The following is a 27476-nucleotide window of genomic DNA, read 5'->3' as shown; positions in this document are numbered from 1 at the left end:
CAATTTTTTTGTCTTTATTCTTTATTTTAAAAACCCATCTGGTAATTCCTAGTGCATATACAATTGGTGTGCGAAGTGTACAAGTAGTTTGGTTGTGTCTGGTTTGCCTAATTCTCTCCTGAAAACGCTGCAGTCGTTCGAATTTCCAACAAACTTCTGGTTTTACTGGAACACGAACCTGCAGCTCAATGAATTTGCAGTTCTATTTCTCCTTCTCTTTTTGCTCCTTTTCTTTCTTCTCACGTTCAGACTTTGCCTCTTCTTCCTCATGCTGCTTAATCAAAACCTCCACTTCCTCCTGCTTCAGAACCTTGATGCGGGTTTGTCCATTTTCTCGGGTCAGTGTTGCAATTTCCACTGTGGTACAAAGGCAAACATTTCAATTTGTAAAAGTTATTTCAATTTCAACTGTCACTCAAGTTGGAAGGCACTTCATTGAAAAGAATACGGTAAGCAACGCATCCAACAGGTTTCAAGTGTGTGCTCATGCCTCAGGGTGTTGTGGATGTATGTTTCAGCTGGAAGGAGTTTGGAATGCAGCTTTGAAAGAATGACTATTATAAAGATACAATACCAGGGTAATTTGGATAGTCAGTGGTAACAGTAACATTGAAATAGGGTCTGGTTTTGGTCCAGTATCATTTGGGATTCCTACAGTAAGGGAGAAATTGTACTCCAATCATTCTTCAAGACAAATAGACTTGGACCAAAATCTTCACTGACCACCTCTCTCTGATAATCTCACTCAAGTTGCCAATCGCCATGGACCCCAGATAGTGTAGATTATCCAACCAGATAAGTGGGAGTAGATGCTAGGAAACCTTGACCCTGCCTTCACTGACATTAATATGTTCAATGGGTGGGAAAAGGTAGTCTTTTGGGACTGACAGCCAGAGTGGTTTGTCATCTCTGCAGGTTGGGGCCAGCCAACTGTGGTGAGCCATGGCAGTGGGGAAAAGTGGAGTTATGAAAAAGCCATGATCTTATGGTCAAGGCAAAGACCACATAATATAGCAGAAATTGAACCAGCAACTTGACCTGGTTTATATGATTTCTTACCACATCTTGGCAAGGACAATATAATTGGGAAATTAATACCATATTTACAAAACCTAGGCTTGCATATGTTTTTATTTTGTTTTAATATCGATGTTCCTAGTTGCACAGATGTCACTGAATGAGGGTTTTCTTCCAATTTGCCTAAAATATCTTGAGACTTCATTGCATTAATTTCAAAAAATGATAACGTCTAGGAGTACAGGGCTGTGTTTTTTGTGAAGTACAGCTAATAAATTCTGACATGCTAAAAGAAAACTAGGACAGAAGCTACATTCTCCTTACCCTTTTCGGCTGATAGTTTACTAACGTCCATGGTCTTATTCAACACTTTAATTGCTAATGCAAGTGCTGACTCCAAAGTCATTTCTCCTTCTTTGAAGTCTTGTTTCAGCATAGAAACTGCAGCCTGTAGTATACATTGAAACAGATAAAAAAGAAATTCAACTACTGGCTTCAAAGTGTCATCAACCACACAACTCAATGACTGAAATCTTCTAGCACTGTCATTGCTAGTTGCAAAGTTTCTGATCAGATTTCAGAAGAAACAAAAATACACTGAAATACTAACTTTCACAACCTGATGATGTTGCAAAGTGTTTTACCGTCAATGGAGTCTTTAAAGTGCAGTCACTAACGTGCAAATGCAGTAGCCAACTCTGACCAGATCTCTCTCTCCACTGCACTCAAATAGGAAGTTTGTGCTGATGATATCACTGATGTGTGCCTGGAATAATGCCCACTCAAACCAGAGGTAGATTTGTGACAGACTACAATACGCCAAAGGAATGCTAGCATTACACTTGCAGTTTCCGTGTACATTTTTGGTGTCCGTGAACCAACCCTATTCGCTGCTTCCCTGGGTGTCCTGCTGACCGCTCACTCACTCCCTTCCACTTGCCATCCACTTCCTCACTTGTCAGAAATGCAGTGAGTGAGAGTGAGCAGGACAGCCAAACGCCAGGAGTGGGGCTGTGTGGAAATCACAAGCCCAGGTTTTGAACTGAATCAATCTGAAAACAAACCATTTTATTGCTCCTACATTTTGATGAAATAAAAGTAGAGGCAGTATGAACTGCAGTTACAGCAAACAGTCTTTGCACAACAATTTCCCAAAGCAGAAATGAGGTTATAATCAATATTTTTGTGATGTGAAGGATAAACGTTGGCCAACACACTGGGGTAACAGCCATGTTTCTCTTCAATCCAGTGACCTGAGAACCTCTGAGAGCAGAAAGAACCTATCTGATAGACTGCAGCATTCCCTCAGCACTAAACTGTCTCTTCAATTGCTCCCCTCGCCCCATCCAAATCAATCAGGTCAATGCCCAGCACCGGTTTCCGGAAGAAGAGGCCATTCAGCAGCATGACTTTCAGTACGTGCAGAGTTCCCTCTTCTCTGCCCAGCCAGAGAATGTGGCTCATTGCTGCACTGGACTGCCAGTCTAGATTTGTGTGTTTACACTTGAACTCTCAATCTTCTGAGACAGAAAGGAATGAGCTATAGCAACACCTAAACATGGCGAACCATGGACTTGAATATGAACCAGGAGACAATGCTTAAAAGGAATGCTTTACAGGGAAGTTTTGCTCCCTGTAAGCTGACACAGGATGTCTGACTACAAACAATCCGGGTCTTTTTCAAGAGATAATTTCAGTTATATCACATTGTAAACTTTTGCTATAAATTCTGTGTCTTATAATCTTATTCTCCACAATCACCTTATGAAGGAGCAGCGTTCTGAAAGCTAGTGCTTCCAAGTAAGCCCGTTGGACTATAACCTGGTGTTATGGGATTTTTAAACTTTGTATATTATAGGACTTATGCAACTAAATGCTATTGCTGACAATTTGTCATAGTTCTTCACTTTAAATTTGGTCACAGTTATTTGAAGGTTCCTCTTCCAGTTGCTGACACTGTCAACTCCACTGTTTGTGACAATGAATCACAGAATTCCTAGAGTGAAGATAGAGGCCATTCAGTCCATTGAATCCACACCAACTCTCCGAACAACCCATTCCTTTCCCCAATTCCCATGAATCCACATTTCCTATGGCTAATTCACCTAACCTTCATATCCCTGGATACTACAGGGCAATTTAGCATGGTCAAGCCATCCGAGCTGCACATCTTTGGACTGCGGGAGAAAACAGAAATACTTAGAGGAAACCCATGTAGAGATGGGGAAAATATACAAACTCCACACAGACGGTCATCCAAGGTTGGAATCGAACCTGGGTTCCTGGTACAATAAGGCAGCAGAGCTAACCACTGAGGCCAAGCTTCTACCAATTGCTATTCGCTAATATAACTCAGTCAGCTCCCAACTATGCAGCAGCAGGACAGACCAAACCCGCAGGCCTTTGGTTATTAGTGTACATTAACCGAGGGATTGAATTCAAGGATCGTGAGGTGATATTGCAGCTCTACAGGACCTTGGTAAGGCCACATTTGGTGTACTGTGTGCAGTTCTGGTTACCTCACTTTAGGAAAGATGTGGTAGCTTTGGAGAGGGTGCAGAGGAGATTTACCAGGCTGTTGCCTGGAATGGAGAATAGGTCGTACGAGGATAGGTTGAGAGTGCTAGGCCTTTTCTCATTGGAACGGCGAAGGATAAGGGGTGACTTGATCGAGGTTTATAAGATGATCAGGGGAATAGATAGAGTAGACAGTCAGAGACTTTTTCTCCGGGTACAACAGAGTGTTACAAGGGGACATAAATTTAAGGTGAAGGGTGGAAGGTATAGGGGGGATGTCAGGGGTGGGTTCTTTACCCAGAGAGTGGGGGGGGGCATGGAATGCACTGCCTGTGGGAGTGGCAGAGTCGGATCATTGGTGACCTTTAGGTACATGGATAGGTGCTTAAGCTAGGAGAAATGTTTGGCACAACATCGTGGGCCGAAGGGCCTGTTCTGTGCTGTATTGTTCTATGTTCTAATACCACAGGGTAGCTAGCAGGTTGACACAACTTTGGAAACAGTGTATACATGGGATGAATCTTTTCTCACCCTTTTTTACTGTGGCATTAGTCCAACCAAAAAACAAGAACAAACAATGGCAGTGTGTTACACAGTTTAGAAAACTTGCTGACATTAGTCCACAGTTAGCTTTCAGCAGATTTGACAGCATCTGTAGTGACAGAATGTTAAAGTTCAGGTGAGCCATCATGGGCAGGATCTGTGAATTCTCTGCACACAGGTGCTGCCTGCCTTGAAGATTACAATTTTTTTTGCTGATTTCTAACATCTCTAGAATTTTCCTTTTGCAATCCAGGAAAAGCCAATTGCTGTCATTAAGATGTTTATAAGTCTAATTCACCTTCACCTTTGGTCACGTGTCTCAAAATGGAGCATCTTAACCAAAATAAGGGTCCTTTAGTGATTGATATTTAGTGTTGGAACCAGCCTGAAACCTTTTCGATTAGAAATTCTATAATTTTTTTTTAGAAATATTCACTGTATTAATCTGTAGAAGCTAAATCTTCAATGCTATGCATTAGTAATATTAGAATCAAACCAACATGTGACTGTTACTGCTCTTATTACAAAGTCACTGAGCCCTTTCATTCAGGTACTTACAGCACTGTTATTGCCGATACATGTGGCTTTCCATCCTCCGTAGTTTCCACTGGGGTCGCTCTGATACAACTGATACCCATAGTGCTTGTCCCATCCCATGTACAGCAGCGAAACACCAAAAGGACGCTTTCCTGTCAGTTAGATACAGATTGCCAAGGATTTCACCAACAGTAAATTTCTTCAAATAGTTAGGTAAATATGACAGTCACTTTGCACAAAGCACCATTATCCAGAGACTTTGAAACAGCGATGCTGAGTTCTAATCAGATTTAATGACATGCAGAAGTCTGCTGTCTGTTGTAAGGGTTTCTGGGCCTGTCTCAAAACAGGACAACAGGTCAGACTGGCTGTGATCAATGAGAGATGGGGTAGGAGCCTCTTTCAACAGGATATTCCTCTATAGACCAAAGGATGCCTGACTGGGTAACACATCCATGACTGTAGAGGTAGTCCCTAGGGTTTACCTGACAGCCTCCATACACTGCATAAGGCCCATCCCATACACACAGTGGAGGATGAGCCTTAATTGAAACTCATTGGCCTCACAGTGGGGAGGACACACTCAAACCTCCTCACATTTGACTTAATTGGGAAGGAGTCAAGAAGTCTATATGTGTCCATCCCCTCATTATAAAGCCCCACGTGGCTCACAGTCTGAAACCTTTTATTTGGTGGTGATTGGGAGTCGGGAAGGTTGTAGAATTAAATTTCACTCAATCAATGCATATGAAGTTTCTAAGACTGCTGTGTTTTGGAGTCTCTTTTCAATTTGGGATTACAAAAAAGGCCTTGGTCCACTAATTCTGTCAGCTAAAAAGCTTGGGTGACTTTTATTAAATGTGAGCCCACATTGTTTTACTGGCCAGCGCAGTGAGTAGCTGGACTGCTAGTCTCCAACGCTCAGTGTTAGGAATGTCAAGGTTTGAAAATGGACATATTTTAAATTGCCCATTTAACTTCAGGATAGATTAGATTAGGGCTTTAGAAAGTAATCATCAGATTTCTACCTGCTACAAGACCCACGTGATTCATGTTGCCACAGAGATTGGCTTTTGGAGGAGGAAAGGTCACAAAATTTCATGATGATAGCATCTTATAATATTTGCTTAAAATATCGCTCAAATTTACAGAGACGTTCTTGTTAGTGTGAAGAGTGAGGCTAGTAGACATAGGGAATGTTGGATGATGAAAGTAATCAATGCTCTGGTCAAGAAAAAGGAAGCAGCACAAATCAGGTACAGGCAACTAGGATCGAGTGAATTCTGAGAGGAGTGTAAGACAGTGAGGGCAGTAACAGAGGAACCTTGATTAGCCAGCATTCGATTATCCGGCAAGATCGCAAGGTATCGATGCTTGGCTAAACTGTGTTATCCGGCATTCGATCATCTGAACAAAATACTCCTGTCCGTGTTGTTCGGATAATCGAGGTTCCTCGTACTTAACAGGGAAATCAGGATAGAAAAAAGGAGACATAAGACGGCTTCAGTAAAAAGAGTTTAGGAGAATGCAAAGAGATCTCATAAGGACATTAAAGGGAAAACAGTAACTTGGGAGAAAATAGGACCCTTTAAAGATCAACTTGGTTGTCTATGTGTGAAACTGCAGGAGATGGGTGAGATACTAAATGAACATTTTGCATTTGTATTTAGTGTGGTGAAGAACATGGAAGATAGGGAACTGGACGAAGTAAATAGTGATGTCTTGAAAAAGAGTACATATTACAGAGGAGGAGGTCATAGAGTCATACAGCACAGAAATAGGAGAATAGTTTTTAATGCAAGAATCAAGAGACAAGAGTCTTATAGTCTGGAAACAGACCATGCCGACCACAATCCCAAACCAAACCAGTCCCATCTACCTGCTCTTAGCCCATATCCCTCTAAACATTTCCTATTCACGTACTTATGTAATTGCCTTTTAAACGTCATAACTGTACCCACATCCACCACTTCTTCTGGAAATTCACTCCACATATGAACTATTCTCTGTAAAGTAAAATTTGTCCTCATGTCTTTTTTTAAATCTTTCTCTTCTCACCTTAAAAATACGCCCACTTGTCTTGAATCTCTTTATCCTATGCAAAAGACACATGCCATTCACCTTATCAATACCCTTCATGATTTTATAAACCTCTATAACGTCAGCCCTCAACCTTCTATGCTCCAGTGAAAGAAGTCTAGTCTATCCAGTCTCTCCTTCTAACTCAAGCCTTCCATTCCCAGTAACAACCTGCTAAATTTCTTCTGAACCCTCTTTAATAATATCCTTTCTATAACAGGGCAACCAGAATTGGACACAGTGCTCCAGAATAGGCCTCACCAACATTTTGTACAACCTCAACGTAATGTCCCAATACCTATACTCAAAAGTCTGAGCAATGAAGGCAAACCTGCTAAGTGCTTTCTTAATCACCATCTCCACATGATACAAACTTCAAAGAATCATACACCTGAATCCCTAGGTCTCTCCATTCTAGAACATTAGCCAAGGTTCTACTTTTAATTGTAAAAGTCCTGCCCTTGTTATTTCACCAAAGTACAATTTCCCACTTTATTCAAATTAAACTCCTCCTGCCCCTCTTCAGCCCATTGACTCATTTAATCAAGATCTCTTTGTAATCTTAGATAACATTCTGCACTGTCCACTATATCACCAATTTTGGTGTCATCTGCAAACTTACTATACATGCCTTCCTCTAAATCATTAATACAAATAAAAGTGGACCCAGCATCTATCCCCATCACTCCTCACAGGCCTCCAGTCCAAAAAACAACCCTCCACCATTACAGTCTCCTGCCATTCAGCCAATTTTGGATCCAATTGGCAAGCTCACCCTGAATCCCATGGTATCTTAACTTTACTTAACTTTGAAAAGGTTCCACATAGTAGACTAATTAGTAAAGTTCAAGTAACCAATGTTTACCACTCTACCTTCATCAACCTTCATGGTTACTTCCTCAAGAAACTCAAACAAGTTTGCGAGACATTATTTCCCACACACAAAACCATACTGACTATCCCTAATCAGTCCTTGTCTGTCCAAATGCACATAAATGCAATCTTTCAGAATTACTTCCAACAATGTACCCACCACTGGAGTCAGGCTCACAGGTCTACAGATCCCAGGCTTCTCCTTACTTCCCTTCTTAAACAAATGCACAACATTAGGCACTCTCCAGTCATCTAAAACCTCACCAGTACTGAGAGATAGAATACAGAACATAGAACATTGTAGCCCAGTACAGGCCCTTTGGCCCTTGATGTTGCGTCGACCTGTGAAACCAATCTGAAGCCCATCTAACCCACACTACTCCAATATCATCATATGTTTATCCAATGACCATTTAAATGCCCTTAACGTTGACGAGTCTATGACTTTTGCAGGCAGGTTGTTTGACGCCCTTACTACACTCTGAGTAAAGAACCTACCTCTGACATCTGTCACCCCACATTTTAAAGCTATGGCCCATCGTGCTAAGCCATCACCAGAGGAAAAGAGTTCTCACTGTCCACCTTATCTAATTCTCTTGTATATCTCAATTAAGTCACCTCTCAACCTTCTTCTCTCTAACAAAAACAATCTCAAGTCTCTCAGCCTTTCCTCATAAGACTTTCCCTCCATACCAGGCAACATCCTAGTAAATCTCCTCTGAACCCTTCCCAATTCTTCCACATCCTTCCTATAATCCGGCAACCAAAACTGTAGGCAATACTTCAAGAAAGACTGCACCAGAGTGTTGCATAGCTGCAATATGATCTCATGGTTCCGATACCCAATCCCTATACCAATAAAAGCTAAACCACTGTACGACTTCTTAACCCTATTAATCTGGGTGGCAACTTTCAGGGACCTATGTACATTGACAGAGATTAGATTAGATTCGATTCTCTACAGTGTGGAAACTACCTTCAGCCCAACCAGTCCACACTGACCCTCCAAAGAGTAACCCACCCAGACCCATTTCCCTCTGACTAATGCACCTCATCACTATAGGCAATTTAGCATGGCCAATCCACCTGACCTGCACATCTTTGGACTGTGGGAGGAAACCGGAGCACCCGGAGGAAACCCACGCAGACACAGGGAGAATACGTAAACTCCACAAAGACAGTCGCCCGAGGCTGGAATCGAACCTGCGACCCTGGTGCTGTGAGGCAGCAGTACTAACCACTGAGCTACCGTGCCATCCTCTTTGCTCATCCACAGTACCAAGAATCTTACCTTTGGCTCAGTACTCTGTATTCCTGTTCCTCCTTCCAAAGTGAATAACCTCAGACTTTTCCATAATAAACTTAATTTGCCACCTCTCAGTCCAGCTCTGCAGCTTATCTAGTCCTCTGTAACCTACAACATCCTTCTGCACTGTCCAAAAGTATCATCACAAATTTACTAACCCATCCTTTTACTCATCTAGGTCATTTATAAAAATGGCAAACAGCAGTGGCCCCAAAACAAATCCTTGCAGTACGCCACTAGTAACCAAACTCCTGGATGAACACTTCCCATCAACCACCATTCTGTCTTCTTACAACTAGCCAATTTCTGATCCAACTCACTAAATCACCCTCAGTATTTTCTGCAATAGCCTACTGTTGGAAACCGTATCAAACGCTTTACTGAAATTCATTGGAAGGGTTTGGAGGGATATCGGCCGGGTGCTGGCAGGGGGGACTAGATTCAGTTAGGATATCTGGTCGGCATGGACGGGTTGGACAGAAGGGTCTGCTTCCATGCTGTACATCTCTATGACCTAAAGAGAGAACTAAGAAGAGCCAGGAGGGGACATGAGAAGACTTTGGCAGGTAGGATCAAGGAAAACCCTAAAACTTTCTATAGGTATATCAGGAATGAAAGAATGACTAGAGTAAGATTAGGGCCAGTCAAGGACAGTAGTGGGAAGTTGTTCCTGGAGACAAGGAGATAGGAGAGGCACTAAAATGAATACTTTTTGTCAGTACTCACACAGGAAAAAGACAATGTTGTCGAGGAGAATACGGAGATCCGGCTATTAGACTAGACTGGATTGAGGTTCATAAGGAGGAGGTGTTAGCAATTAGAAACAGACCCTTCAGTCCAACTCGTCCATGCCAACCAGATACCCCATCCCAATCTAGTCCCACCTGCCAGTACCCGGCCCACATCCCTCCAAACCCTTCCTATTCATATCCCCATCCAGATGCCTCTTAAATGTTGCAATCGTACCAGTCTCCACCACTTCCTCTGGCAGCTCATTCCACACACATACCACTCTGTGAAAAGGTTGCCCCGTAGGTCTCTTTTATATCTTTCCCCTCTCAGTCTAAATCTATGCCCTCTAGTTCTGGACTCCCTGACCCTGGGGAAAAGACTTTGTCTATTTATCCTATCCATGCCCCTCATAATATTATAAACCTATTATAAGATCACCCCTCAGCCTCCGACGCTCGAGGGAAAACAGCCCCAGCCTGTTCAGCCTCCCCCTGTAGCTCCAATCCTCCAATCCTGTCAACGTCCTTGTAAATCTTTTCTGAACTCTTTCAAGCTTCACAACATCTTTCCGATAGGAAGGAGATCAGAATTACACGCAATATTCCAACAGCGGCCTAACCAATGTCCTGTACAGCCTCAACATGACCCCCAACTCCTGTACTCAATACTCTGACCAATAAAGGAAAGCATACCAAACGCCTTCTTCACTATCCTATCTTCCTGCGACTCCACTTTCATGGAGCTATGAACCTGCACTCCAAGGTCTCTTTGTTCAGCAACACTCCCTAGGATCTTACCATTAAGGTGTACAAGTCCTGCTAAGATTTGCTTTCCCAAAATGCAGCATCTCGCACCTTCCTGGCTAACTAACTCTCAAGAACCCTAACTGAGCCTTTCCATCTCATCTTCACATAAACCTCCTTTCTCCTCTTGACAAGAGTTTCAACTTCTTTTGTAAATCACGGCTCCCTCACTTGACCACTTTCTCCCTGCCTGACAGGGACACACTTATCAAGGACAGGTAGTAGCTGTTTCTTGAACAAGCTCCACATTTCAATTGTGCCCATCCCCTGCAGTTTCCTTCCCCATCCTGTTCATCCTAAATCTTGCCTAATTGCATTATAATTGGCTTTCCTGTAGCTATAACTTTTGCCCTGCAGTATATACCTATCCCTTTCCATCGCTAAAGTGAATATAACCAAATTGTGGTCACTATCACCAAAGTGCTCACCTACCTCCAGAACTACTCAGTACCATATCCAACATGGCCTCGCATCTTGTTGGGCTATCTGTGTCAGCAAACCCTCCTGCATACATTGGACAAAAACTGACCCGTCAAAAGTACTCCAACTATTGTATTTCCAGTCAATATTTGAAAAGTTACGGTTCCCCCATTACAACTAATGTGTTACTTTTGCTCCTATCCAGGATCATCTTTGCTATTCTTTCCTCTACATCTCTGGAACTTTTCGGAGGCCAATAAAGGGTGACTTCTCCCTTCCCGTTTCTGACCTCAGCCTATTCTACCTCAGTAGACCAGTCCTCATTTAACGTCCTTTGTGGTACCATAATACTGTCCTTGACTAACAATGCCACACCTCCCCTCCTTTACCACCTTCCCTGTTCTTACAGAAACATCTAAATCGCGGAACCTGCAACAACCATTCTTGCCCCTGCTCTGTCCATGTCTCCAAAATGGCCACAATATCAAAGTCCCACATACCAACCCATGCTGCAAGTTCACCCACCTTACTCCGGATGCTCTCGGCTTTGAGGCAGATACACTTCAAACCACCTTGCTGCCTGCTGGTTCATTGTGGCAACATTGAAACCTTATTTATGACCTCACTACGCAAACTCCTGTACATGAGAGCGACATTCAAGTTCACAGCCCTCCGATGAGTTACTTTAAACCGTCCCGAAGAGCATTAGCAATGACTCTGGGAGCTGGGATGTAATGTTGACGCTGTACAGGACATTTGTGTGGCAACTTTTGGAATTCCGCGAACAATTCTGGTCGCCCTTCAAAAGGAAAGATGTTGCTAAACTTGACACGGTGCAGAAAAGATTTACAAGGTTTTGCCATAACTGGAGGGCTTGAGTTATCGGGAAAGGCTGAGTAGGCCAGAGGGTATTTTCCCAGTAGCCCAATGTTATGATCAATAAAGGCAAGTGTCCCAAATACCTGCTTCACCACCTTGTCAACCTGAGACTCCACTCTCAAGTATGTACCTGTACCCTTAGATCTCTTTGTTCAGCAACACTCCCCATTAACTGTTGAAGCATGGTTTGTCTTATCAAACTGCAACACCTCACGTTTATCTGAATTAAATTCCATCTACACTCCTTGGTCAATTAGCCCATCTGATCAAGGTTTCATTGTATTGAGGGGATCTTCTTCACTGTCCATTACACCACCAATTTTGGTGTCATCTACAAACTTACTAACTACTCTTACATTCACATCTAAATTGTTTATGTAAATGCCAACAAGCAATGGATCCAGTACCGATCCTTGTGTCAACACCATTCATCATAGTCCCCCAGTCTGAAAAGCAACTCCCAACCCCAGTCTCCAATCTTCATGCATTCAATTGGCTAGCTGTCCCTGGACCCCATGTGATCTAACCTTGTTAACCAGTCTTCTGTGCGGAACCTTGTTCATATACCCATCCAGATGCCTTTTAAATGTTGTTTTTGTACCCACTCCCACCACTTCCTCTGGCAGCTCGTTCTGTGCATGCACTATCCTTCACATGAAAAAGTTATCCATCAGGTTCTTTTAAAATCTTTCCCCTCTCACCTTAAATCTATGCCCTCTAGTTTTGGACTCCTCACCTTGGTGAAAAGATCTTGTCTATTTATCCTATCCATTCCTCTCATGATTTTATAAACCACAAAAAGGTTATCCCCTCAGCTTCCGAAGCTACAGGGCAAATAGCCCTAGCATATTCAGCCTCTCCCTACTACTCAAGCTTGCATATCTTTGGACTGTGGAGGAAACCAGAGCACCCAAAGGAAAGCCACACAGAAACAGGGAACGTGTGCAAACTCCACACAGACTGTTGCCCAAGGGTGTATCGAACCTGGGTCTCTGGTGCTGTGATGCCTAAGTGATAACACTGGGCCACCATGCCACCCATGGAAATTGAAGCCCCAGCCTCTGAATCAGGAAAAAAAATGGCACAACTGAGCATCAATGAGTGGGCAAAAGTGAGGGCTGGAGATGCTGGAAATCAGAATAGATTAGAGTGGTGTTGGAAAAGCACAGCAAGTCAGGCAGTATCCGAGGAGCAGGAGAATCGATGTTTTGGGCAAAAGGCCTTCATCAGGAATGAGCCCCACCAGTAGGGATATATTTCCCTCCCCACCAAGACCGTTCCCTCTGTGACTACCTGGTCAGGTCCACGCCCCCCCCCTCAACAACCCACCCTCCCCTCCATGCACCTACCCCTGCCACCGCAGGAATTACAAAACCTGCACCCACACCTCCCCCCTCACCTCCATCCAAAGCCCCAAAGGAGCCTTCCACATCCATTAAAGTTTCACCTGCACATCCAATGTCATTTATTGTATCTGTTGCTCCTGATGCAGTGTTCTCTACATTGGGGAGACTGGATGCTTCCTCACAGTGTGCTTCAGGGAACACCTCTGGGACACCTGCACCAATCAATCCCATGGCCCAACATTTCAACTCCCCCCCTCACTCTGCCGAGGACATGCAGGTCCTGGGCCTCCTGCACCGACACTCCCCCACCACCTGACACCTGGAGGAAGAACGCCTCACCTTCAGCCTCAGAACACTTCAACCCCAGGGCATCAATGTGGACTTCACCAGTTTCCTCATTTCCACTTCCGCCACCTTACCCCAATTCCAACCTTCCAGCTCAGTACCATCCACATGATCTGTCCTATCTGCCAATCTTCCTTCCCAACTATCCGCTCCAACCTCCTCTCTGACCTATCACCTTCATCCCCACCTCCATCCACCAACTGTACTCTTGGCTATCTTCTCCCCAGCCCCACACCCCTCCCATTTATCTCCCCATCAATGAGTAGGTCCAATTCAGTCCGTCTTTGCCATTAAATTGGCGCAATTAAAAAGAACCCTGATCAAGCAAATTTTATCCAAAGCAACGAAATGCTGTTGTAAACCTGACATCTCAAATTCAACGGCAGAAGATGAACACTGCAGACATACCTAGTTGTAAACTACATAAAAGCATTGTAAAAACAGAATTTACTCATCTGGAAATCAATAATGTATTAAAAATTCTACAATATAGACTCTTCACGAAGTTTAAAGTTAATGGTCGCACATTTGCATTTTTTGTTTTCCACATGTTTTACTCCTGCTTACCTCCAAACTGTGTGTAGGCCTGTTTGATATCACAGAGAGTTGTCACCAGCTGCTCACAGGGGATTGGTTCCTGGTACTGAAGTAGATATCTGTGAGTGCATAACGAAGTGATTATCATATTGTGAAAACTGCAGGAAGGTTTCTGTTTTTTAATGACTTAAATAATACATAAAGAACATTCTGACAGAGAAGGTAGTCGATAACTCCCCAGTGTACTTAAAGTTTGATAATTGAGAGCTTATTTATTTAAAGGGAAGAGGACTCTATGTGAACCTGTAAAACCACAGGGTCATGGTGCTGTATTTACAACTCAGGGATACTGAAACCAGTTGTTTGCTTTCTCCATCACACTGGCAGCCAGCTTTTACTTGTTTATTCATTTTCAAAGGTGTGAGCATTATTTGAATCATAGAGATGTACAGCACAGAAACAGATCCTTTGGTCCAACTCATCCATATCCACCAGATATCCCATTCCAATCTAGTCCCATTTGCCAGCACCTCTAAACCCTTCCTATCCATATACCCATCCAGATGCCTCTTAAATATTGCAATTGTACCAGCCTCCACCACTTCCTCAGGCAGCTCATTCCATACACACACCACCCTCTGTGTGCAAAAGTTGCCCCTTAGGTCCCTTTTAAATTATTCCTCTCTTACCCCAAATCTATGCCCTCTAGTTCTGGACTCCCCCACCCCAGAGAAAAGATCTTGTCCATTTATCCTATCCATGCCCCTCATGATTTTATAAACATCTACAAGATCAATTGCCCGTAGTGTTAGGTCAGGGGTAAATGTAGGGGTATGGGTGGGTTGCGCTTCAGCAGGTCAGTGTGGACTTGTTGGGCCGAAGGGCCTGTTTCCACACTAAGTAATCTAATCAATCTAATCATCCCTCAGCCTCTGACACTCCAGGGAAAACAGCCCCAGCGTATTCAGCCTCTCCCTATAGCGCAAACCCTCCAACCCTGGCAATATCTGTGTAAATCTTTTCTGAACCTTTTCAAGTTTCACAACATCCTTCCATTAACAGGGAGACCAGAGCTGCACACAGTATTCCAAAAGTGGAGGTCGCCACTGATGATGTTACCTAGCTGGATATCAAACCTACAGCTCAGCGAGCAAACCTATTCCAAAAGTGGCCTAACCAATGTCCTGTACAGCCGCAACATGACCTCCCAATTCCTATACTTGGCGGACTGACCAACAAAGGAAAGCATACCAAATACCTTCTTCACTATCCTATCTACCTGCGACTCCACTTTCAAGAAACCATGAACCTGCACTCCAAGGTCTTTTTGTTCAGCAACACTCTCTAGGACCTTACCATTAAGTGTATGAGTCCTGCTCTCATTTGACTTTCAAAATGCAGTACCTCACATTTATCTAAATTAAACTCTATTTGCCACTCCTTACCCATCTGATCAAGATCCTGTTGCACTTTGAGGTAACCTTCCTTGATATCCACTACACCACCAATTTTGATGTCATCTGCAAACTTACTAACCATGCTTCCTCAGTATAATATAAATGATGAAACGCAGTGGACCCAGCCCTGATTCTTGTGGCACACCACTGGTCACAGGTCTCCAGTCTGAAAGGCAATCTTCCACCTCTGTCTTCCATGAGATCTAACCTTGCTGATCAGTCTACCCTGAGAAACCTTGCTGAACGCCTTACCGAAGCTCATATAGATCACATCCACTGCTCTGCTCTCATCAATCCTTTTCATTAATTCTTCAAAAAAACTCAATCAAGTTAGTGAGGCATCATTTCTCACGCACAAAGCCATGTTGACTATCCCTAATCAATTTTTGCTTTTCTCATTTGGTGCTCATCATGAATCAATCTCAAGGGGGCAGTGCTGCGCCAACTTCTTGAATGTGCCCTCAGTGTTTGGGAGGGAGTTTCAAGACTTTAACACAACCGCAATAAACCGATGATAATATATTTTTAAGTCCAAGGTCAGGTGAGATAGAGGTGACATTACTGGATTACTGATCTCAAGGCCTGGACTGAATCTAGGGACATGAGGTCAAATCCGATCATGGAAGCTGGGGAAATTAAGTTCAGCTCCTTTAATAAATCTGAAATAAAAAGCTAGTCTCACCAATGATGACCACAAAACTATAAGATTCTTGTTGAGATCTATTTGGTTATCCATTGTGCTTTAGGGAAGGAGGCCTGTTGCCCATGTTCAGTCTAGTTTGTGTGCACCTCTGGGGTAGCAATGGCTGCGTGGTATTATCACTCAGTTGTTAATCCAGAGACCCAAGTAATGATCTGGGGGCCCAGGTTTGAATCCTGCCATGGCAGATGGTGGAACTTGAACTCAATAAAAGCTGGAAGAAAGAGTCTAATGATAACTGTGAATCCATTGTCAGAAAACCCATTTGGTTCACTAATGTCCTTCAGGGAAGGAAACTGCCACCCTTAGCTGGTCTGGCCTACATGGGACTTCAGGCCCACAGTAATGTGGTTGACTCTCAACTGCTGTGGGTTTGGAGTTTTTAAAAAAATTCATTCATGGGATGAGGGCATCACTTGCCAAACCTGCATTTATTGCCTTCCCTGGGCAATTAGGGAAGACAATAAATGCAGGCTTGGCAAGTGATGCCCTCATCCCATGAATGAATGAATTAAAAAAACCTCCAAACCCACTGCAATGTGATTGATTCTGACTTCCCTCTAACATGATCTAGCAAATCACTCTGCTGTAAAGGATGCAGAACAGTACAGCATAGGAACAGGCCTCCAGAAGCCATTTTCCCTCGCTAAGAAGTGTCATTCCCACAACATCAGTGATGATTCAAGCTATACACTGGAATTGGCTGTGAACAAGCTATTTCCTAATCGGAGGAAAACGCATTAACTAAAGAGCATGCTAATGGATTCTCTCACTGACAATGACACTTCATTTCCGCACCCCCTTTGGGGAACCCTAGCTACAGCAATGCCCCCAGAGACAAGATGTCTCCAAATTATTTATTATTGATGACCACAGACCTGAGCCATGATGCACAGGATGCGAATGACTGTTGAACTAATCAAGGCAGTCAGACCAGTTGTACTGTTACCCCTTTTAATATTGTTAAATCTACCTATCATAGTTAGACCTGTATTGTTCTGTAATCAACTACCAACTAGTTGTAACCCTTTATAAACTGCATACGCTTGTAACTGAAGGAAGAGGTTTCAACTTATCAGGGCGGAGCAGCCATTCTGTACCTGAGCGGTCATTGACCTAATTAACAAGTGTCAATTTCACAAGGTCTGCGTATGAGCTTTACTTGAAATTGGATAATTCTCCAACACTGCACATGGTCCATATCCCTCTATCCCCTGCCTATTGTTGTGTCTGTCTAAATACCTCTTTAACAAATGCTGGCCTTAGCAGCAAAACATACATTATATGAATGAATAAAAGAAAATCAATCAAGCCAATATACAAAGTGACAGTAAGATGACACTAAGAGAATATTCATTTGGAAAACTGGTACAGAGATGCTGGGCTGAGCCATCTCCTTTTACAATGCAAGAATTCTGCCAGGATGGTGTGGGATTTGCACAAAGCAACATGGTGCAATGTGACCTGCTACTGCAACCATTGCACACTGCCTCAAAGCACAAGTGCTATACACTGAATCATGACTTTTCTGGCAGCCTTAAAGGATAGAAAAGATGACTGAAAACATTGTGGCAGCTTGGGTCTTCTGGGGGAGTTAGTGTTAAAGTATACTGTTATGCTCAAATAGCTACTCTACGCTGTAGATCTCATGCCGTAATTGTTAATATTTACTACAGGATGTCCAGCACCAGCAAAAATGGAGAAGTACTGATGGGCACCTGAAAAGAAATGTGGGACTGCAGATGCTTCAACTCAGACAGTGCTGGTGTATTTTTACTTGGTAGAGGTAACCACGCGCAGCCAAACATCTGCTACAAAAATGACAGGGCAATGTTTGGCATTCAGACAATTTTAATGTTGTAAAATGAACTGGAGAAGAAATTACGTATTGAATTGGAAGACTATTTCATTCAAAACAAACAGTTAATCTTACCTCTGGGCAATTAACCGCAACTCATTTGTAAGGACATTGGCATCAGATGTTATCCCTGCAACGCTACAAGCCATGTCACTGGGAGACAAAATTTTATATAAAATGGTCATTTTGGTTTATACCCAAGCTTTATTTCTTAACAGACGACAAATAGAGTGAAAATATAAAAGGATTATTGGCAGTATTAGAAGTACAATATAGAAAACTCTAAATGTAAAATTGCCATAGTATTACCAGACCTGGGGATTATTCTCTCATTAGAAAAGGTGGTGTTTAACCGGAGAGTCACCACACCTGAGAGAAGGGGCGGCGGGGGGGGTGTTGAGAAGGAAGGTCCTTCAAGGTAACCTTGGCCAGTGCAGGAATTAAATTCATGCTGTTGTCACCCTTGTGTCGCAAATCAGTTGTCCAGCCAATTGAATGAATTGGCCCCAGAGAAAATTCCACCCCTAATGGTTATCTACTAAGATCAAGTCAATTACTTAAATTAATCAATTATTTAATTAAACGAAACAGGACAAAAGATATGCGAATCCCTCTTAAAAATGCTTTGTGCAATTGCATAACAACAACAGGCTTGAACTATAGACAACTACTGCCCTCTGGGGCTGCTTGATGCATAGAACGCAGGAAGAGGAGGCCATTCAGTTCCTCTGTGATTCAATTCAAACTGCACCTCAAAACCATTTCCTGTCTAAAGGAAAAGCTAGAAAGCAGAATAGAGCGGATGCTGGAAATCTGAAACAAAATCAGAAAATGGAGGGGAAAAGCTCAGCAAATTATTGTTACGTTTGTGTAGAACAACAGAATTGTCAACAGGAATAGTACCAGAGGACTGGAGGATAGCGATTGTGGTCCCATTGTTCAAGAAAGGGAGTAGGGATAGCCCTAGCAACTATAGGCCAGTGAGTCTGACTTCAGTGGTGGGCCAAGTCTTAGAGAGAATGGTAAGGGATAAGATTTATGAACATCTGGGTAGGAATAACGTGATCAGGGATAGCCAGCATGGTTTTGTGAAGGGCAGGTCGTGCCTCACAAACCTTATTGAGTTCTTTGAGAAGGTGACCAAGGAAGTGGATGAGGGTAAAGCAGTAGATGTTGTGTATATGGATTTTAGTAAGGCGTTCGATAAGGTTCCCCATGGTAGGCTAATGCTAAAACTTCGGAGGTATGGCATTGAGGATACATTAGAGGTTTGGATTAGGAATTGGCTGGCTGGAAGGAGACAGAGGGTAGTAGTTGATGGATTATGTTCATCTTGGAGCGCAGTTACTAGCGGTGTACCACAAGGATCTGTTTTGGGACCATTGCTTTTTGTTATCTTTATAAATGATCTAGAGGAAGGACTTGAAAGCTGGGTAAGCAAGTTTGCGGATGACACAAAAGTCGGTGGAGTTGTGGATAGTGAGGAAGGAAGTGGTAGGTTACAGCGGGATATAGATAAGTTGCAGAGCTGGGCGGAAATGTGGCAAATGGAATTCAATGTAGCTAAGTGCGAAGTCGTTCACTTTGGTAGGAATAACAAGATGATGGATTACTGGGCTAATGGTAGGCTACTTGGTAGTGTGGATGAGCAGAGGGATCTTGGTGTCCATGTACACAGATCTCTGAAAGTTGCCACCCAGGTAAATAGTGCTGTGAGGAAGGCATATGGTGTACTGGGCTTTATTGGCAGAGGAATTGAGTTCCGGAGTCCTGAGGTCATGTTGCAGTTGTATAGGACTCTGGTGCGGCCTCATCTGGAGTATTGTGTGCAGTTTTGGTCGCCATACTATAGGAAGGATGTGGAAGCTTTAGAACGAGTGCAGAGGAGGTTTACCAGGATGTTGCCTGGAATGGTAGGAAAATCTTATGAGGAAAGGCTGAGGCACTTGGGGCTGTTCTCATTGGAGAAGAGAAGGTTTAGGGGAGATCTGATAGAAGTGTATAAGATGATTAGGGGTTTAGATAGGGTAGATACTAAGAACCTTTTACCGCTAATGGAGTCAGGTGTTACTAGGGGACATAGCTTTAAATTAAGGGGTGGTAGGTATAGGACAGATGTTAGGGGTAGATTCTTCACACAGCGGGTTGTGAGTTCATGGAATGCCCTGCCCGTATCAGTGGTGAACTCTCCTTCTTTATGGTCATTTAAGCGGGCATTGGATAGGCATTTGGAAGTTATTGGGCTAGTATAGGTTAGGTAGGATTCGGTCGGTGCAACATCGAGGCCCGAAGGGCCTGTACTGCGCTGTATCCTTCTATGTTCTATGTTCTAATTAAAAGCTCACATCTGTGATCTTTCATCAGAAGTGGGAAACATTAGAAATGTGACAGGTTTTGAGCCAAGGTGAGACATCTCTCACTTTTCCCGGTTCACAGACCCGAACACACTTTCTCTACACAAAATCGATCTATCCTACTGAGCTTCCTTAAAACACTTCTTGGTTTTGTTTCCCATTTTCTTCCCAATACCCGTCCTGAAATACACAAATTATGGGCCACCTGCACAGAAAATAATTTCTCCTTAACAAAACCCTTTTAACATCTAATGCACCTTGATCACTTCACTATTAGTCATCTAAATCCAAGGTACGTTTAATTAAAGCAAAGGCTATGCCATCAGTTTAAATTGAGGTGCTCAATGCAAGCCGATGGATTTGTTATGTATCCGAGTTTATACGTACTCATTTAATTTGTATATTTTTTCAGAGAAGAAAACTTCATCCAGGAGCTTGTGTATGTTACGTCTCTCTGCAGCCAATAGAACACCATCATTTGCTAAGATTCCCAGACAGGTTCCAGCATGGCCGATAGCTTCCATTGCATATTCCACCTGATACAGCCTCCCTGTTAGTTTATTGAGAGAGTTTGCATTAGCATAAAAAACAGAGTCAAAGAGCAACGACACATTACAGACCATTAAACTAGTCTGATCTTCCATTTTATAGAAGGCCATCACTTAGAAAAGCTCACCTTCGGGCGAGAATATGGTTGTTCGGGAGTCATATCTTCGAGACTGCAAAGGCAAACAAACTAAACATTAGTGCTAAGTATCTCATGTTATAATACTTTTAAACAAGATCACAGCTTGTGTCACTCCTGCAACCACTTTTCTCCATTTCTGAGATTTCCATACATGGAGTCAGCTGTTCTTCAATCACATTCAGTTGACAGATATTCACTTTCTGTCACCATAGGGAAAACTCAAACTCTAGAGGTGATTACATCAGCATGATGGAGATAAGCAGCTTGATATGTGGAGAATGACAGCCAATGACTGGTTTAATAATATGGAATACAGCTCATTACAAACAATTCTACAGCTTCTGATTCCTGGAATATGTAACAATTGCTATGTTTATAGTTTTATTTAAAGTTATGATTAGTTTAGATCACTTAGTGTGGAAACAGGCCGTTCGGCCCAACAAGTCCACACCAATCCGCCGAAGCGCAACCCAGACCTATTTCCCTACATTTAACCTCTTTACCTAACACTACGGGTAATTTAGCATAGCCAATTCACCTGACCTGCACATCTTTGGACTGTGGGAGGAAACCGGAGCACCCAGAGGAATCCCACGCAGACACGGGGAGAATGTGCAAACTACATGCAGTCGGTCACCCGAGTCGGGAATTGAACCGGGTCTCTGGCGCTGTGAGGCAGCAGTGCTAACCACTGTTTTAAGCTACCTCACCCACTGTACCTCAGTTCCCTTTTTAATTAGTTTGACTTCGTTGGGAAGATGGGTGGTGTAGTGGTAATGTCACGGGTCTGAGAATCCAGAGGTCCATCTCTAGGGACTGACTACAATCCCTACCACAGCAACTGGTGGCATTTAAACTGAAACCTGTTCTCAAAAACTTTCCCCAATCAACTGTTGTTAAAATCAATCTAGTTTATTAATGTTGCTTTGGGGAAGAGATCTGCCATCCTTAACCATTCTGGCCCTGCATGTGAGTCCATAGCCACAGCAATGCAAGTGCCCTCGCAAAGCACTCAGGTCAAGGACAATTAGGGAGGGGCAGCAATGGCTGTCTCTGCCCTGACAGAACTTTGAAAATGAACTAGTTTTAACGTAGTTAAGATTCCCCGTTGTTAAACTCACATTTAAGTTTCTATACAATTAAATCGCAGCCACTCACCATTGTATACTTAAATTAGATCAAAAATCTGGGAAGAGAAAAAGGAAATCGGTTAATGTGAACAGATAAAAGCAATATGCAATGACATTGGCAAAAAGCGAGAGGATTGCACTAAGTTATGATGCTCATTGGAGAGGCTGAAATATGGTGGGGATCTGTGATAATCTGCTGAAACAAGACTGTCTCAGCATGTACATCCAGTATCTTTTCCCATGCTGACACAGCGAATTGAACAGAAGCAGCTCGGGACCAGAAGATCAGCCCAGACGGAGGTGACCAGTGGCTTATTTTTGCCGATACATAAAAGACAGAGCCAGGTGACCAAACAAAGAGTAGAACAAGCATCAACACGTACTCCTTCAGTCAATGCCCATTTAACTCAAAGCTGTCAGAACTGTGGGCAATAACGATTCAACAGATGCCATTTTACACTCAAACATTTGTCTTTACTTTGAACTCATTCATGTATTAGGAAAAACATGGTGGCGCAACCACAAACCCTGCCAATTTTGACCGCCACATAAATTCTCTCAAGTGTCTTGCAAATAAAAGTTAATGATGTTATCAACTGCACTGCCTGGGAGAAAAGATCAAAGCACTTTCTGTAACAAATTCTCATCCTTACCAAAAAACAAAGACAACAATTAACTTACTCCAGTATGAGCTCCAGAACACATCAATGGCCCAATCAGAACCTAATTGTGTCAGAGTTGAAATTAGGGCTCAAGTTAGAAGTATATCATTAAGACATGGAAATGTGGTGACCATAATTCACTACTTATGAGAGTTTAAGATAAAACAATGTTAAACTATTAGACTATCTAATTTAATTCAATGATAGTAAGTTATTATGAACTTATAGGATCCATTAGATACTACCAGCAAAACTAGTGCCATTTAAAAATACCATGCAAGAACTGTAAAATAAAACACATTGGACAAACATGCCAGAACGTGACAAAACAGGATACAGGAACACCAACTAGCCTCCAAAATACACGACTCATTATCATTCGTTTCCATACAGACAAAGAACACCACTTTGACAGGGACAGGCGAAACAAAGACAAGCATGAGAATTCTTAGAGGCATAGCATTCTCACCAGAACTCCACCAATAAACACATAGGATCTAAATCAATCTACCTTCCTTTGAAACAAAACCAGAAATGACATCACCCACCTTAAAGAAACCCAGACCTATAAATAGAGAGGCGGGACATACCACCAGCGCATCACCGGAGACTTTGGATTGGGGGAGGGGGGGGATGGCTTGTCTGTCACCTTTCCCCACACCCTGGGATGGTGGAGTTTAGAATAATGAATGATAAACCTATTGATTAATATAGGAATATTAAGGGGCCTGACCAGGGACATGTTGAGGGGAGGGCGGCCAATTGATGACTGAGCTGAGGAGGAATTTCTTCTTTTAAAGGTTAAGAGTATTTGGAACTTGGCCACAGAATGCTGCGGGGCAGAATCTTTGACTATATTTAAGGTTGAGATAGACAAATTGCAGAGTAAATAAACAAGGGTTGCAGGGAAAGGACAAGGAAATGGGACACGAGGAACATCAGATCTGTCATGATGTTAATGAATGGCAGAGCAGGCTTGAGGGGCCAAACGGCCGACTCCTGTTCCTCTTTTTCCCTAGAATCTCCACAATGTGACAGACCATTTGGCCCAACAGGTCCACACCAACTCTCTGAAGAACATCTCACCCAGACCCCCTCCCCCACCCAATCCCCATCACCCTGGATTTTCCAAGGCCCACCAACCTAACCGACACATCCCTGAACACTACGAGTAATTTAGTACAGCCAATCCGGCCAATTGCACAATTCTCTTATGGCCTTAAGTGAGTTTGCAATGAATTGAGCCAAGATAGCTTAAGATAGATAATAATCACATTACCAATTGGACCACTTTAACATCGTGAAGCAGGGCTTTCAGACCTGAAGACTGGATCTACAGAAGTCCCCAGGAAAGTCCCAGTGAGGTCAGACTATATTATTTACAATGCTGACCATCACACACAGATTCCATGCCACCACTTCACCTCTAGCTTAACGATATGCCCTCTCATCAGCCACTGTACCCAAAACTTCATTAGCTGATTTGTCTCAGATTATACAAATAGAGTAACACACGAACACGTAAATGGGCACGAGCAGACTACTGTGCTCATCAAGCTTGGTCAACTAGTCAATATAATCAGAGCTGATCCTCATGTCTCAACCGATCTCAATAGTAACCATTTCCAACAACAGAGCAATCACTTGCCACAATGGATGTTGTGGCACTCTACACCAGCATCTCCCACCACGAAGGCATCACTGCAACAGCCTCAGCCCTCAGAGCACCATCCTCCAACTCACGCGCTTCATCCTCGACCACAATGTCTTTACATTCGACAACCACTTCTTCATCCAGACACATGGAACAGCCATGTGGACCAAGTTTGCACCCCAATGTGCCAACATTTTCATGCACAAGTTCAAACAAGACTTAGGCTGTAGGCTTGCTCGCTGAGCTGTAGGTTTGATATCCAGACGTTTCATCACCTGGCTAGGTAACATCATCAGTGGCAACCTCCAAGGAAGTGAAGCTGTTGTCTCCTGCTTTCTATTTGTTTGTCCTGCATGGGGTCCTGGGGTTTGTGGTGATGTCATTTCCTGTCAAACAAGACTTCTTTTTGCTGCACAGGACACCTGACCAACACTATACACCAGTAACACTGACAACATTGTCTTCCTCTGGACCCAAGCCAGGAGTCACTGAAACAACTACAGCAATGTCAACAAGTTCATCCCACCATAAGACTTACCATGGACTATTCTCTATTCTGAGACACATGCATTTCCATCAAGCACAGGCACCTCAGTACTTCACTCTACCACATGCCCATGGATAATCTCACGATGCTACACTTCTCAAGCTTCCAACCCAACATATTAAAACAGCCATGCCCTACAGACAAGTCCAACGCACACACAGGATCTGTTCAGATGAGGAGGAACGTGAAAGACTCCTTAAGGTTCTGAAGGATGCATTCATAAGAACAGGAGAGGATGCTCAACTCATCGATTGCCAGTTCCGACATGCCACAGCGAGTAACCATAACAGCTGCCTCAGGAAACTGGCACAAAATACAACCAATGTGATACCCTTCGTTGTCCAGTACTTTCCAGGAGTGAGAAACTTTGTTGCCAAGGCTGGAGGAATTGAGGTATAGGAAGAGGCTGAATAGGCTAGGGCTATTTTCCCTGGAGCGTTGGAGACTGAGGGGTGACCTCACAGAGGTTAATAAAAGGGGCATGGATAGGGGAATAGACAAGGTCTTTTCCCTGGGGTGGGGGTGCCCAGCACTAGAAAGCATAGGTTTAGGATGAGAGGGGAAAAGACATGAAAGGGATCTAAGGGGCAACTTTTTCACACAGAGGATGGTCCGCGTATTGAATGAGCTGCCAGAGGAAGTAGTGGAGGCTGGTGCAATTACAACATTTAAAAGGCATATATGAAAGGAAGGGTTTAGAGGGACATGGGCCAAGTGCTGGCAAATGGGACTAGATTAATTTAGAATATCCGGTCAGCATGGATGGGTTGGACCTGTTTCCGTTCTGTACTACTGTATGGACTTTACATTCTTCCCCATTTTGTATAAATGACACCAGCTCCTCTTGGTCAGCTCTCAGATTGTCATTAGTGTTTGAAGGCAAGAGAATGATCGTTCACAAGTTCATGACCCTTTCACCCGGAGTTGTCAGCTCGCAACATTTCCAACAAAAGTTGTGTACAACAACCAGGGACAGACAGACAGTTTTCAGTTGATCCCTGTGTTTTGGGAAGGATTATCACGTGCAGATAGATGTGATTAATTTAGAATGGCATCATTGCTGGCACAGACATGGAGGGTCGAATGGCCTGCTGTAGTGTTCTGTTTTATTTAAGCCCACATTTCCATGTATCCCTGGAAACCGCTGCCGAACAAGAACCGCTGAGTTTCTCCAGCAATTTATTTGTGTTATTTGCTGCAGATTTCCAGCACCCGCGTTTGTTTGACTGTACCACGGCCTTTACAGACAACCGACATCCCGCCCTCCAGCTCCAAGCGGGGGCCTCATTCCCTGGGACCGGCCTCCGGCGGCCCGCGGCTCCACAAACCGAAACCAAACCGACTGGCGGTGACTCAGGGATCCCTCCGCCGGGGCCGGGGCCGGGGCCGGGACCAGGACCCGGGCCCCCAGAACCACCGCCACCCTCCCCCAGGGCCTGGCCCTCCATCACCCCCACCTCCAGGCTCAGGCCCAGGCCGAGCCGCTGTCTCCCGTGGCCCAGCAGGGTTTGTCCCCCACCTACACAGGCCCCAGCCTCGGGCCCTCACCTCCCCATCCCGGGGATGAAGCAGCAACTTCACCGCGGCCCGATCCCGAGCCCCCCCCCACGCCGCACCGACAGGGGCTTTGTGGGGAAAGGCCGTGTCCGGGACGGCCCAGGCCCAATAACCACCAGCTCCCAGAACCTGGCTGGGGTCTCCTCACCCCTCCACTCACTCACTCCCGCTGCCCCGGCTCCGCACCGACCGATGAGACCCAAGAACAGCCGCCTTGCTCTAGGCACGGGTCACAGCGCCATCAGGAGGACGGGAAGACTACTCCCATCGACAGCTGCGATCACAGCGCCACCCAGCGGAGGGGAGGACTACTCCTACCGACAACTGGAGCTGAGGGTCACAGTGCCACCCGGCGGAGGGGAGGACTCCTCATACCGACGGCTGGAGCTACGGTCACAGCACCACCCGGTGGAGGGGAGGACTCCTCACACCGACAACTAGAGCTAGGGGTCACAGTGTCACCCGGCGGAGGGGAGGACTCCTCACACCGACGACTGGAGTTGGGGGTCACAGTGCCACCCGGCGGAGGGGAGGACTCCTCACACCGACGACTGGAGCTGGGGGGTCGCAGTGCCACCCGGCGGAGGGGAGGACTCCTCACACCGACGACTGGAGCTGGGGGGTCGCAGTGCCACCCGGCGGAGGGGAAGACTCCTCACACCGACGACTGGAGCTGGGGGGTCGCAGTGCCACCCGGCGGAGGGGAGGACTCCTCATTTCACCTCAATGGGTAATTTCCAGAAAGGTATGTATCAGCTGAGTCTGAGATCCAGTTCTCTTTGATAGACGTTAATCTCAGCCTCGACGGATCATTGCTTAGTTCTTGTTCAAGTTTGTTAGTTCTTTTCGGTTCGGAAGGAGATTGATTTGGAACTGCTTCATTAGGTAGCTGGTCAGGACTAGCAGCGCTCTGAAAGCTAGTGCTTCCAAATAAA

General features: G+C 44.2%; 1 protein-coding gene across 6 annotated transcripts; it reads right to left on the bottom strand.

The window, feature by feature from the left end:
• Window positions 1-26768, bottom strand: psma4 (proteasome 20S subunit alpha 4). 6 transcript variants are annotated; one of them, XM_060853740.1, is made up of 10 exons: window positions 26702-26718; window positions 22803-22844; window positions 22150-22177; window positions 20980-21022; window positions 20691-20853; window positions 18025-18102; window positions 13965-14053; window positions 4636-4766; window positions 1342-1465; window positions 1-357 (listed from the first exon to the last, which is right to left on the bottom strand). In XM_060853740.1, the coding sequence occupies exons 3-10, from the start codon at window positions 22150-22152 to the stop codon at window positions 203-205; spliced, it is 786 nt and encodes a 261-aa protein (XP_060709723.1). In that variant the 5' UTR covers window positions 22153-22177; window positions 22803-22844; window positions 26702-26718; the 3' UTR covers window positions 1-202. The 6 variants fall into 6 exon arrangements, with proteins under 6 accessions (XP_060709723.1, XP_060709724.1, XP_060709721.1 ...); XM_060853741.1 differs by lacking the exon at window positions 26702-26718 and adding an exon at window positions 26533-26675; XM_060853738.1 differs by lacking the exon at window positions 22803-22844 and having other exon boundaries at window positions 26702-26768.
• Between the last annotated feature and the right edge of the window lie 708 nt (window positions 26769-27476).

Source organism: Hemiscyllium ocellatum, chromosome 42 (assembly GCF_020745735.1).
Source record: "Hemiscyllium ocellatum isolate sHemOce1 chromosome 42, sHemOce1.pat.X.cur, whole genome shotgun sequence".
NCBI lineage: Eukaryota > Metazoa > Chordata > Chondrichthyes > Orectolobiformes > Hemiscylliidae > Hemiscyllium > Hemiscyllium ocellatum.
This window is presented reverse-complemented; position numbering and strand designations above follow the sequence as displayed.

Bases quoted from the DNA above. Each gene is read 5' to 3' on its own strand.
- psma4 (XM_060853738.1), bottom strand. The intron at 14,054-18,024 runs GTAAGATTAACT...ATGCACTCACAG, and splicing joins TTGCGGTTAATTGCCCAGAG to ATATCTACTTCAGTACCAGG. The intron at 4,767-13,964 runs GTAAGCAGGAGT...TCTAACTGACAG, and splicing joins GGCCTACACACAGTTTGGAG to GAAAGCGTCCTTTTGGTGTT.